Raw genomic sequence first — 12,921 nt, 5'->3', positions numbered from 1 at the left:
GTCTGTACTGTTCATAAACAAGGCTTTTCACTGCACTTCAGTACAAGTGAGGCTAAATAAACCAATCAATATTCATTGAAACCCCCATTTTCCACATCATGGGGTTTAACATTGAGCAGTAACTGAACTACACTTGTAATAAAAATACTTTGGCTAAGACCAGGCCTGAAGATCGGAATACTGGACTAAGTAACTCCTCTAACTCCCGAAAATCTGTCCACTATTGTGGGCAAGTCACCGCAAGTTACCTTTCATCCAGCTCATTATTGAGAATTCTCACACATGAAATACTGAAACAATGATTCAAACTTTACTGCATGTAGCAACCAAAATAAGGACCCTCAAGTAAACAACTTAAGCCTCCCAACCCCACTTAGCTATTACCCGATAAATGGTGAAATTTAGCGGTGATTCCAACCAACTGAGAGGGAGAAAATGAACACTGCAGATGCTGGAGATCAGAGTCAAGGAGTGTGGTTCCCAAAAAGCACAGCCGGTCAGGAATGGCCGAAAACATCAATTCTCCTGCTCCTTGGATGCTGCCTGATATGGTGCTGGAGAAGCACAGCCTACACTTCGACATCCAACGAACAGTTCCTGTCTCTGAATGGAATGGAGAATCCAGGTCATTCAGCCTAATGAGTCCACACTGTCCCAATGGAGGACATCCCACCCCCATCCCTTCAACCCCACATTTCCTATGGCTACCCCACCTAGCCTGCATACCCCTGGACATAATGGGCAAGTTAACATGACTAATCCACCTAACCTGCACATCTTTGGACTGTGAGAGGAAACCAGAGCACCCAAAAATTAACCCACACAACATGCGGAGAATGTGCAAATTCCACACAATCAATCACCCAAGGCTGGAATTGACCTCAGGTTCCTGGCATTGTGAGGCAGCAATGTTAACCACTGAGACACTGTGCCATCCCATTCCCAAATATCTAGGATTTGAACCTTGTGCAGTGTTGTTCTCCAGAGTTCTGCTGAAGAATTTGTGCACAGTTTTTGATCCTTAAGGTCATTGATGTGGCACAGTTGATGATTGTTTTGATTCTTTCATCCAAAATGTTGATTACTCTTTGGAGTGCTTGAGTCTGCAATTTGCTTCCTTATCAGAAGGAAGTCCTCTGTTCCTTGTTATATTTGACCTCAACTGTCTGTTTGAAGACCTAGACTGTCTTGCAATTGACTCCTTAAATTCTTCAGCACGGCTGTTATTTATCCTTGTGGCATAAAGCAGCCAGTTATCAAGCAGTTATCAAAACAGTTTTGTTTATGTAGCCTTGATTTCTTATTTTCCCACACATGACTGATTACTTTCAATCTCCATGTAACAGCTTGTCTTTGTCCCTGAGCAATTTACTGCAAACAGATAGAGTTATTGCTGATCTGTTTGTGTGTAACAGTTTACCTTTGTTGATCTTTTAGTCCATGATTACCTACTAAAATTCTGAAGTTTATAGTTTCACAGTTTGGGAGAAGATTTGTAGCTCGGGTGCTCGTTGTTGTGGTTCTGTTCGCCGAGCTGGAAATTTGTCTTGCAAACGTTTCGTCCCCTGTCGAGGCGACATCCTCAGTGCTTGGGAGCCTCCTGTGAAGCGCTTCTGTGCTGTTTCCTCCTGCTTTTATAGTGGCCCGTCACTGCCGCTTCCGGTTGTCAGTTGCAGCTGTCCGCTGTAGTGGCCGGTATATTGGGTCCAGGTCGATGTGTTTGTTGATAGAGGCATGGCACTCATCCACAGACTAGGAATTCCCTGGCTGTTCTGTTTGGCTTGCCTTATAATGGTAGTGTTGTCCCAGTCGAATTCATGTTGCTTGTCGTCTGTGTGTGTGGCTACTAAGGATAGCTGGTCGTGTCGTTTCGTGGCTAGTTGGTGTTCATGGATACGGATCGTTAATTGTCTTCCTGTTTGTCCGATGTAGTGTTTTATGCAGTCCTTGCATGGGATTTTGTATACTACATTAGTTTTGCACATGTTGGGCATCCTACCATACATCAGGAGCATTTCTGAACTGACAGCCAGACTACTGCGACCACTAGGACTCATAACAGCACACAAACCAAGAGCCACGCTCAGACAACAACTCACCAGAACGAAGGACCCGATACCCAACATGAGCAAAACTAATGTAGTGTACAAAATCCCATGCAAGGACTGCACAAAACACTACATCAGACAAACAGGAAGACAGTTAACGATCCGTATACACAAACACCAACTAGCCACGAAATGACACTACCAGCTATCCTTAGTAGCCACACACACAGACGACAAGCAACATGAATTCGACTGGGACAACACTACCATTATAGGGCAAGCCAAACAGAGAACAGCCAGGGAATTCCTAGAGGCATGGCACTCATCCACAGACTCTATCAACAAACACATCGACCTGGACCCAATATACCAGCCACTACAGCGGACAGCTGCAACTGACAACCGGAAGCGGCAGTGACAGGCCACTATAAATGCAGGAGGAAACAGCACAGAAGTGCTTCACAGGAGGCTCCCAAGCACTGAGGATGTCACCTAGACAGGAGACGAAATGTTTGCAAGACAAATTATAGTTTCACACTACCATCTTTAACACATAAATAAAGATTGTGATGAAATCCTGCCCATTTGCCAGCATGATGAGTGTAGCTCCAGCAACACTCAAGAAGCTTGATACCCTCCAGAACGAAGCAGTCCATCATCCACAAAATATCCTATCCCTCCACTACTAACGCCACTACAGCGGTCAGCTGGAACTGACAACCGGAAGCGGCAGAGACAGGCCACTATAAATGCCTGCATAAATTCTTCAAAGATCCGGAGATACCACCTTGCAAACTAATGATCACTTTCATTGAGAAGTATCAGGGCAACAAATTCATAGTCATAGAGATGTACAGCATGGAAACAGACCCTTCGGTCCAACCAGTCCATGACGACCAGATATCCCAACCCAATCTAATCCCACCTGTCAGCACCCGGCCCATATCCCTCCAAACCCTTCCTATTCCAATAGCCATCCAACCATTGCACGCAAGTTCCCCTACAAGCCACTCATCATCTTGACTTGGAAATATATTGCCATTTCTTCACAGTCGCTGAGTCAAAATCCTGGACTTTACTCACAAACAGAATTGTGGTCTGCAGAGGTTCAAGCAGGCAGCTCACCACCACCTTCTCAAAAGGAAACTGATGACAGGCAATAAGTACTAGTCCAGCTAAGGGATGTCCATGTGTCATGAGTGAATTTCAACTTAAAAAAAATACCCCCTGCATGGACCTTGGCTAGCCTGACCAATCACACTTTCAAAAGCGTGTGAGTCGTTCTTTTTTATACTGCACCTCGCATTGTATGTTAACCAACATGACAGGAAAATTCTGTACTTGCACTGCCCCTTTACTGTAATATGAGGACTCAAGTCATTTTCACAGCAGAACTAGAAAGCAAAAAGTGACATGGAGATTTTAATACAAATGAATGGTTTAGGTTTTAGAGCATTTTAAAGGAGAAATGTGAAATGGAAGGGCTTAGAGAGGGAATTCCAGAGCTGAGGGACTCGGCAGCTGAAAGTCTACCCTCCAATAATGGACAGACTGAAATCAGAGATGGTCAAGATTCCAGAAGTACAGCAGTAGGATTCTCCGAGGGTTGTGGGACCCGTCTATTACCCAGTTTTTAGTTTTTTTCCCCTTGTTCCACAAGTTCCATTTATATTACAGCAAGAGCACAGACGGAACTTTTAAAATCTCCTTTGGTGTGAGAGGTCTCGGTAATTAATGTCATCAGACGTGTGTGGCTTTTTATCTTTACAGGATATGGTTTTCCACCTGTACTGCTGCATTTCCAAGTTATGTTTTGTTTGGTCATGGCTTTTGGACTTAAATTTTTTTCCCACATTTGCTGAAAGACAAAATCTGCTGAAAGCTTGACTATATAAAAATCATCTGTAACATTTGTTAAACCAAATTGTCTGATATTTGCAGGATTAGCGGGTATAACTGGACATCACCAGCAGATGGCTCCCTGTCTATTGGAAAGTACAAAGGTCCTTTACAGTACACCGTTTGGAGAGAAATGACGGATGACATTAACCCGGGTAAAACACATGCATATCTTACTGATTGTAGATCCAGCTGACAGTTGTATCACAATATTAGCAGGATGGAATTAGAGAGTTGAGTCAACAGAAAGGGCTGCAGAAGCAATCTACTCTGCTACTCTGATGAAGAGGTGACGGGGGTTGAACTGGGATGGACAAGATGAATTTTGTTTTAACTCTGCCTAGTCTAGACACTGAAGGCTGTGACAATCCTCTTGTGCTCAAGGGTCAAATCAACAGTGATTAACATTCATATGTTTAACATCATCACAAATTCTGAAACAAGGAGCAGATATACGATAGCTTCAATAATGGTGAGGAACAAGGTAGTTTGGAGGGAGTGAGGTTGAGAGACTGATCCCATTGACTGAGAAGTGAAGCTGCTGACCCCTCCAATGAATTTGATCAGTGTCTCAATCTAATCTGATATTTGGGCTTCAGTGCACCATTCTTGTCAGTTTTCCGTGGACTTGAAATGTGGAAAAGTGCTGGGTGGTCTTTGAGGAACAAGTAACAAATAATCTGTTTTGCTTCCAGTGAGGAGGGGGTTTGATTGGAAGTGACAGGAACTGGGGTCGTGGAGAGAGAAATAACATAAAGGAACAAACTGTAACTCAATAAACTCACATTGTAATCATAGAGAATCATCACAAAGAGAATCAGACAAATTGTCTTCCAACTGAAATCACTTTGTACCATGTTTTGCTCTTGTATTGTATTGAATGAGTTGGTGAATCCATCTGAAAGGTTGCCAGTGTAAGATGGAGGACAACCCCAGGTAGTGTAAGTCTCTCTTAGAGTCATAGAGATGTACAGCATGGAAACAGACCCTTCGGTCCAACCCGTCCATGCTGACCAGATATCCCAACCCAATCTAGTCCCACCTGCCAGCACCCAGCCCATATCCCTCCAAATCCTTCCTATTCATATGCCCTTCCAAATGCCTCTTAAATGTTGCAATTATACCAGCCTCCACCACATCCTCTGGCAGCTCATTCCATACCCGTACCACCTGCATGCACAAGTTGCCCTTTAGTCTCTTTTATATCTTTCCCCTCTCACCCTAAACCTATGCCCTCTAGATCTGGATACCCCAGCCCCAAGGAAAAGACTTTGCCTATTTACCCAATCCATGCCCCTCAATTTTGTAAACCTCTAGAAGGTCACCCCTCAGCCCCCCAACACTCCAGAGAAAACATCCCAAACCTGTTCACCCTCTCCCTATAGCTCAAATCCTCCAACCCTGGCAACATCCTTGTAAATCTTTTCTGAACCCTTTCAAGTTTCACAATATCTTTCCAATAGGAAGGAGACCAGGATCACATGCAACATTCAACAGCGGCCTAACCAATGTCCTGTACAGCCGCAACATGACCTCCCAACTCCTGTACTCAATACTCTGACCAATAAAAGAAAGCATACCAAACCGCATCTTCACTATCCTATCTACCGGTGACTCCACTTTCAAGGAGCTATGAACCTGCACTCCAAGGTGTCTTTGTTCAGCAACACTCGCTAGGATCTTACCATTAAGTGTATAAGTCCTGCTAAGATTTGCTTTCCCAAAATGCAGCACCTCGCATTTATCTAAAGTAAAGTTCATCTGCCACTTCTCAGCCCATTGCCCCATCTGGTCAGTATCCTGTTGTAATCTGAGGTAACCATCTTTGCTGTCCACTACACATCCAATTTTGGTGTCATCTGCAAACTTACTAACTGTACCTCGTACGCTCGCATCCAAGGTAAATGACAAAAAGTAAAGGACCCAGCACTGATCCTTGTTTCACCCCACTGGTCACAGGCCTCTAGTCTGAAAAACAACCCTCCACCACTATCCTCGGTCTTCTACCTTTGAGCCAGTTCTGTATCCAAATGTCTAGTTCTCCCTATATTCCATGAGATCTAACCTTGCTAATCAGTCTCCCATGGGGAACCTTGTCGAACGCCTTACTGAAGTCCATATAGATCACATCTACTGTTCTGCCCTCAATCCTCTTTGTTACTTATTCAAAAAGCTCAATCAAGTTTGTGAGACATGATTTTCCATGCACAAAGCCATGTTGACTATCCCGAATCAGTCCTTGCCTTTCCAAATGCATGTACATCCTGTCCCTCAGGATGCCCTACAACAACTTGCCCACCACCAAGGTCAGGCTCACTGGTCTATAGTTCCCTGGCTTGTCTTTACCACCCTTCTAAAACAGAGGCACCACATTTGCCAACCTCCAGTCTTCTGGCACCTCACTTGTGACTATCGATGATACAAATATCTCAGCAAGAGGCCCAGCAATCACTTCTCTAGCTTCCCAGTGTTCTCAGATACACCTGATCAAGTTCTGGGGATTTGTCCACCTTTACCCATTTCAAGACATCCAGCACTTCCTCCTCTGTAATCTGGATATTTTGCAAGATGCCACCATCTATTTCCCTACAGTCTATATCCTCCATATCCTTTTCCACAGTAAACACTGATGCAAAAAACTCGTTTAGTATCTCCCCCATTTTCTGCCACTCCACACAAAGGCCGCCTTGCTGATCTTTGAGGGACCCTATTCTCTCCCGAGCTACCCTTTTGTCCTCAATGTTTTTGTAAAATACTTTGGATTCTCCTTAATTATATTTGCCAAAGCTATCTTATGTCCCCTTTTTGCCCTCCTGATTTCCCTCTTAAGTATACTCCTACTTCCTTTATACTCTAAGGATTCACTCGATCTATCCTGTCTATACCTTACATTTGCTTCCTTCTTTATCTTCACCAAACCCTCGATTTCTTAAGTCATCCAGCATTCCCTATACCTACCAGCCTTCCCATTCACCGGACAGGAATATACTTTCTCTGGATTCTTGTTATCTCATTTTTGAAGGCTTCTCATTTTCCAGCCGTCCCTTTACCTGCGAACATCTGCCCCCAATCGGCTTTCGAAAGTTCTTGCCTAATGCCGTCAAAATTGGCCTTTCTCCAATTTAGAATTTCAACTTTTAGATCTGGACGATCCTTTTCCATCACTATTTTAAATCTAATAAGAATTATGGTCACTGGCCCCAAAGTGCTTCCCCACTGACACCTCATTTGTGGACCGTGGGGAGCTTTATCCTGAGCTGAATTCCAACTGGTTTTGTTCTCATCTCCAGATTTGCTGCTGCTTTTTACTGAGATTGTTTTCTCTGCCCGACTTCTGGTCCTCTTTAACCACTACTCACTGTTTCCCATGCAAGCTCACAGTGTTAATGGAGCTGTCTCCTTATGTCCAATACAAGACCCTTTCCAGATTTTAGCAACTCAAGCTCTGATAACCCATCATGCATTCCTGTGTTTGGAATTTTCTGTCAACTTACGTTCCTCTCCAAATTGTTGGATTATTATTGAGGTTCTTGATTAGTACAAGGAATAAAAAGATATGGGGAGAAGGAACTGGAAGGTGTCTGAGAAACATATGACCATGCTCATAGCAGACAGACCTGATGGACCAAACGGCCTAATTCCACTCCAAAATCTTATGGCTTTATGGTCTCACATGATTAATTATGAAATCCATGCCCACCTCCTTCACCTACTATTTGAACCACACCAGCCAGATTTTACCCACTTTGAGAGCACCACAATAGTCTTAATGTGGGATGTGAGGGTCGCTTACACAGCCAGGATTTGCTTCCCATCACTAACTGCTGATGGGAAGGGGAAGTACCAAGATTCCTTCGACAGACACATTCGATGTGCAGAATGACCTCTGTGCTAGAGGATTCAAATCTCCCCCCCCCGCCACCCCCCCCAATCCCACTCCATCCACTACGCACTCTTCCCTGCTCTTCCAGCATCATTTTCTCCCATCCCCTAGACTTTTTATCCCTTTCTCTGCTCTTGCTTACCCCTCCCTGCTCTTCTTTCTCCTTCCCTCCTCCACTCACCCTACTGTATCTCCTCACCCCCTGTACTCTTGCTAACTCCTCCCCTTCCTTGCAACCCCCATCTTTTCCCTCATATTTCCTCTCCCACTCTTCTTCTATTCTTCTTTTCACACGCACCCGCTAATTCTTTTCCCTGCCTTTGCCCTCTCTCCTCTTTTTCAGATCTGCCATCCATGCCTGCTTTTTCTTCCCTCAAGTCCTGGACTATGATCTGGTATACCTTGTTCTCATATTCCCCCACCCTTCCCCCCCCTCCCCGCTCACAGTCTCCCACCCTCTTCCCCATCTTCCCATCATCTCATTCCCTCGCAACTCCAATGCAGTGTTTCCCCTTCCTGTTCCCCATTCCCACCCTGTTCCCCATTCCCACTCTTCCTACCTCACACGCTATTATTTTTCCCTCCCTTCAGCCGCTTTCCTTCTCCCATCACTCACCACTTTTTCTTTCCTCAATTTTCCTGCCTCTCATAGTGCTCCCTTCCTCACGCTTTCGTCGTCTCCTGCATTCTTCCTCCTTCCTCCCCACCTCCTCTCTGGCTTCTGTCACGAGTCTTTTTTTTTCCTCTAAAAGCTGTTCCTTGTCTCAAGGATACTCGGTCCTTGATTTTTTTCAGAGGGGAATAAACCAGGCTGAGATCTGATCAGACTGGTTTGGCAGAGTGATGAAAAAAGTGTTTTGAGAGGCCTGTTTACATATCAACAAAAGATGAGACTTCAGGCCAAAGTGGTCATGTTTTAAAACTGACCTGTATAATGAAAGGGGAGTGGTCAGCTCTCTATCTGTACACTTGCTGAAACAAATTGCAAGTGTATGGTTTGGGCTGCCTGCTTAAGAAGGTTTTGAGTGGTCTGGCCTCGACCAAAGCACTTCCTCTCCAACACTCTTTCTTGCTGCTCTGTTCCTCCACTCTTCTTATAACATGCCATCCACCTCTGTTTGCTTCCCTAAATTCCCTAAACACGTCTGACTTTCTGCACACTTCCTCCACTCTGTACACCCACACCACACCGTTCTGTCTTCCACCACCCCAACCCCACTGTTTCTTCCAACTTCCCCATTCTTCCCAACTGTTCCCCCACTCTTCCTTCTCCATCCTCCCCCCATTCTCACAACACATTGCCTCCATTATTCTCTCTCTTTTCCCTCTCTGACCGTATTATTTAATCTCTCCCCCAGCTCCAGCCTCTCTGACTCTGAATCCGAACACAGCGAACCCCTGGCTCATCCTGTCGGAGGACCGGACCAGTGTGAAACTCGGAGACGAATGGCAGCCGCTCCCTGACTCCCCGGAGAGGTTTAATTCCCGGGCCTGTGTCCTGGGATCAGAGGGATTCACATCAGGGAGACATTACTGGGAGGTGGAGGTGGGGGACAAGACCTGGTGGTATCTGGGCGTGGTCCGAGAGTCCGTGGAGAGGAAAGTGAGAAGCAGATTGAGCCCAGAGACCGGATTCTGGATTGTGAGGCTGAATCCCGGATGTGGTTATTTTGCCGCCACCTCCCCCTCACGGACCCCCCTCTCCCCGAGTGTGAATCCCCGGAAGATCGGGGTTTTCCTGGACTATGAGGGTGGATAGGTGTCATTTTACAATGCGGACACCATGTCCCATCTCCACACTTTCACCCACACTTTCACTGAGAGGGTCTTTCCCATTTTCAGTCCGGGAGGGAATTACAGTGGGAAAAACTCCACCTCTCTGATAATCTGCAGGGTTAAAGGGCACTGACAGATCCATCCCATAATTTCACCCCGTCCCCCTGCCTCCTGCCAGCTGTAAACTGATGGGGGTCGGTCCTAGTCACAGGTGGAGAGAGAATCCAGGTTAATATTCCGGGAATAAACCCTGTACCAGAACTGGAAACTGAAAGATCAGCAAGGAGCTGTGTAGGGCTTGGGGAAAGTATTAAGGGGGAGAAAATAAAACAAATAGAAGCTCAGTTGTAGAGAGGGACTGACTGGGTAGAATGAGCTGAGCTGCAGGAACCCGGGGACCTTCCTGCCTGTAATGTTGCTCCACAGGCGGGAGGTGGCGCTCCATGAAGGTGTTCGAGATGAAGCGGTCAGTGATTCTCAGTCTGGGGTCAGTGGAGTCTTTCCTGGGGATTCCAAATCATTTCACTGCAGGGTCAGTGGAGTTTTTCCAGGGGGACACCAAATCAGTGCACTGCAGGATCAGTGGAGACTTTCCGGGGGGACCATCATATCATTTCTCCAGAGCGTAATTGGGAAAATCGTGGTGGCAGAGTGGTGAGGGAAGACGAAAAGTGCAACAAAAGTGCCCATGTTGTATAAGTGTGCTGGAGTTTAATGTTTTCTGACATGGTGACCTGAGTGTGCTAACCTTTGGCATCAATGCTGCATTTGACCCTTGCAAAATTGGATTGGGGGAGAAATTCTCTGCTGGTTGGAGTCATACTTAGCACAAAGAAGAATAGTCATGGTTGTTGGAAATCAGAGATCTCAGCTCCTGGACATGTCTGCAGGAGTTTCTCAGGGCTGTGACCTATGCCCAATCATCTTCAGCTGCTTCGTAAATGATCTCCTCTCCATCATAAGATCACAAGCAGGGCCGGTTGCTGATATTTCACAATGTATAGCACCACTCACAACTGTTCAGATACTGAAGCAGTCCATGTTCAAATACAACAAGATCTGGCAATATCAAGACTTAGGCTGACAAGTAGCAAGTAACATTTGCAACACACAATGGTAGGCAATGACCATCTTCACTAAGAAACAATCTAATCGCCACACCTTGGCATTCAATGATGTTAGCACCACTGAATCCCCAAATAACATCAAAGGTATTATCGTTGACCAGAAACTCACCTCGATTCACCGTATAAACAGTGGCTACAAGAACATGTCAGAGGCTAGGAACTCACGTCCTTACCATACAAGGCACAAGTCAGGTGTGTGATGGAATACTCCAAACCTGCCTGGATGGGTGCAGCTCTACCAACAGTCAGAAGCTTGATATCATCCAGGATAAAGCAACCTTTTTGATTGGCACCACATCCACACCTACCCACTCCCTCCTCCAAAAGAAGCTCAGAAGCAAAGTTGTGTACTCTTATAAAACACACTGCAGATATTCACCAAAGATCCTTTGGAGGACACACTGAAAACCCACAGCCACTTCCATATGGAAAGACAAGGGCAATCGATACAGAGGAACACCATCACCTGCAAGTTCCCTTCCAAGCTACCTAACCACCCTTACTTGGAAATATATCATCGTTACTTCAATGTCAAATGCTAGGTCAAAATCTTGGAATTCTCTCTCAGTCAAAATATAGCAGAGGATCTGCAGCGGTTTGAGAAGACACCTCACCAATACCTTCTGGAGGGCATCTAAGGGCGGCCAATAAACGTTGACCAGCCTACGATGTCACGACCCTCGAGTGCAAAAAAAAGACCCTGTGAAAAATTTTATCTCAAATATTCCCAAATTCTCACCTTCTTCATGGTGTTGGGATTCCCGCCGTTGTGATTTTCAGCAGGAATTCTTGGATTTACTCTTGGTTGAAGAGGAGGTGGAAGACCAGCTGCTGCCGTGATATTTGGCTTGCTTCACTTTGGGCTCAGCTATTCTCATGCTGCCTAGCCCACTGGGTGTTTGAATCATTTTCGGGTTTTTTCTGCAATGGTGAGAAACCTGTCAATTTCACTTACCCAGAACCGTCCCCAGGCGTTGCAGCAACCACCTTGTATGGTAAACTAACACTGACAAACGAGAGTTGGTGTGCTCGGGTCTGTAAATATTATCTAGAATGTCACGTTCAAATGGGTATTCTATTAAAAAAAAGAGAGAAGGAAACTTAAGTTTATTGAAACTTATGTTTCAAAACATTATAACAAACTTATCTTTAGCATTTTCAAATATTATATGGGACGAGAATGCAATGAAGACTGAATTGGATGTGATGTGCAACATATCACGTTAGTTAGGCAATTAACACGTTTCTCCCTGTGATAACAAAAACTGTATCATTTACATCCAGCAGAATATTGATAGAGTCACAGTTAACCTTCATTTCTGGCTTAATGTTCTCTGTCATTACTGTCTACATCAGCGAAAATATCCCTTAAAATCACCAACAATTGCTAGACTTGATGATGTTTTAAAAAAGAAAATCATTATTAAATACTTCACATGGCACCTGTTCAAATTGTACTGTATTATGTTTTACATGGGTGAAAGAGGTCGAAAGCATCCTAATCACTAATCCCCTTGGTAGGGAGTTTTCAATCAAAAAAAAAGGGGGTGGGGGGCGCTATCACCCTAACGTAGTATTTATGAACACAAAAAAACAACAGATTTAGGAGCAGGAGTAGGCCTTTCAGCCTCGCAAGCACTACAATTCGGATCATTTACTTGAACACTTTTTTTTGCACTATCTCCATACCGCTTAATTTATTCTTTTATGTGTTGAAATCCATCGATTTCAATGAGTCGACAAACTCAACGATGGAGCCTCCATCCATTCTAGGAGAGAGACCACCGTCATTATGGTCCACCTCCCAGTGAAGAAATTCCTCCACATCTCAGTCTTTTTTTTCCCTTTATGCTAAGACGGTGTCTCCTGGTTCCATAATACTCCGAGGACAAGATAGCGCCTTTTCTGTATCTCCCCTGTCGATCCCATAAGTCTTTTATTTTCGAAATTGCTCGTCACAATTCGAATCCAAGTAGCAAAACCAAACAAAAAAAGCTGGTTGTTTTACTTGCAAATTGTTCTAAATACTGCATCCTTGCGTCTCCAGTCGCAGCATCAGCTGGGTAATTTAAAGAGCCTGACAATGAAGTAAATTGTACAATTCAGCAGCGGAGCTTTCGAAGGATGAAGTCGATTGCCCAGATCTCCTCTCAATCAGACACCGGGAGGCGGGACAATGGAGGATTGC

At 44.9% G+C, this 12,921-nt stretch overlaps 1 protein-coding gene across 1 annotated transcript in view; it reads left to right on the top strand.

The window, feature by feature from the left end:
• Positions 1–9,739, top strand: part of LOC140455114 (uncharacterized) — a 30,057-nt gene extending 20,318 nt beyond the window's left edge. The window contains 2 exon segments of the mRNA XM_072549772.1: positions 3,990–4,102; positions 9,189–9,739. Of these exon segments, the coding sequence (XP_072405873.1) occupies positions 3,990–4,102; positions 9,189–9,739 (664 nt within the window).
• The last annotated feature ends 3,182 nt before the right edge of the window (positions 9,740–12,921 follow it).

This window comes from Chiloscyllium punctatum, chromosome 30 (assembly GCF_047496795.1).
Source record: "Chiloscyllium punctatum isolate Juve2018m chromosome 30, sChiPun1.3, whole genome shotgun sequence".
NCBI lineage: Eukaryota > Metazoa > Chordata > Chondrichthyes > Orectolobiformes > Hemiscylliidae > Chiloscyllium > Chiloscyllium punctatum.
The sequence above is the reverse complement of the archived record's forward strand: the minus strand, read 5'-3'. Positions and strand labels throughout refer to the sequence as shown.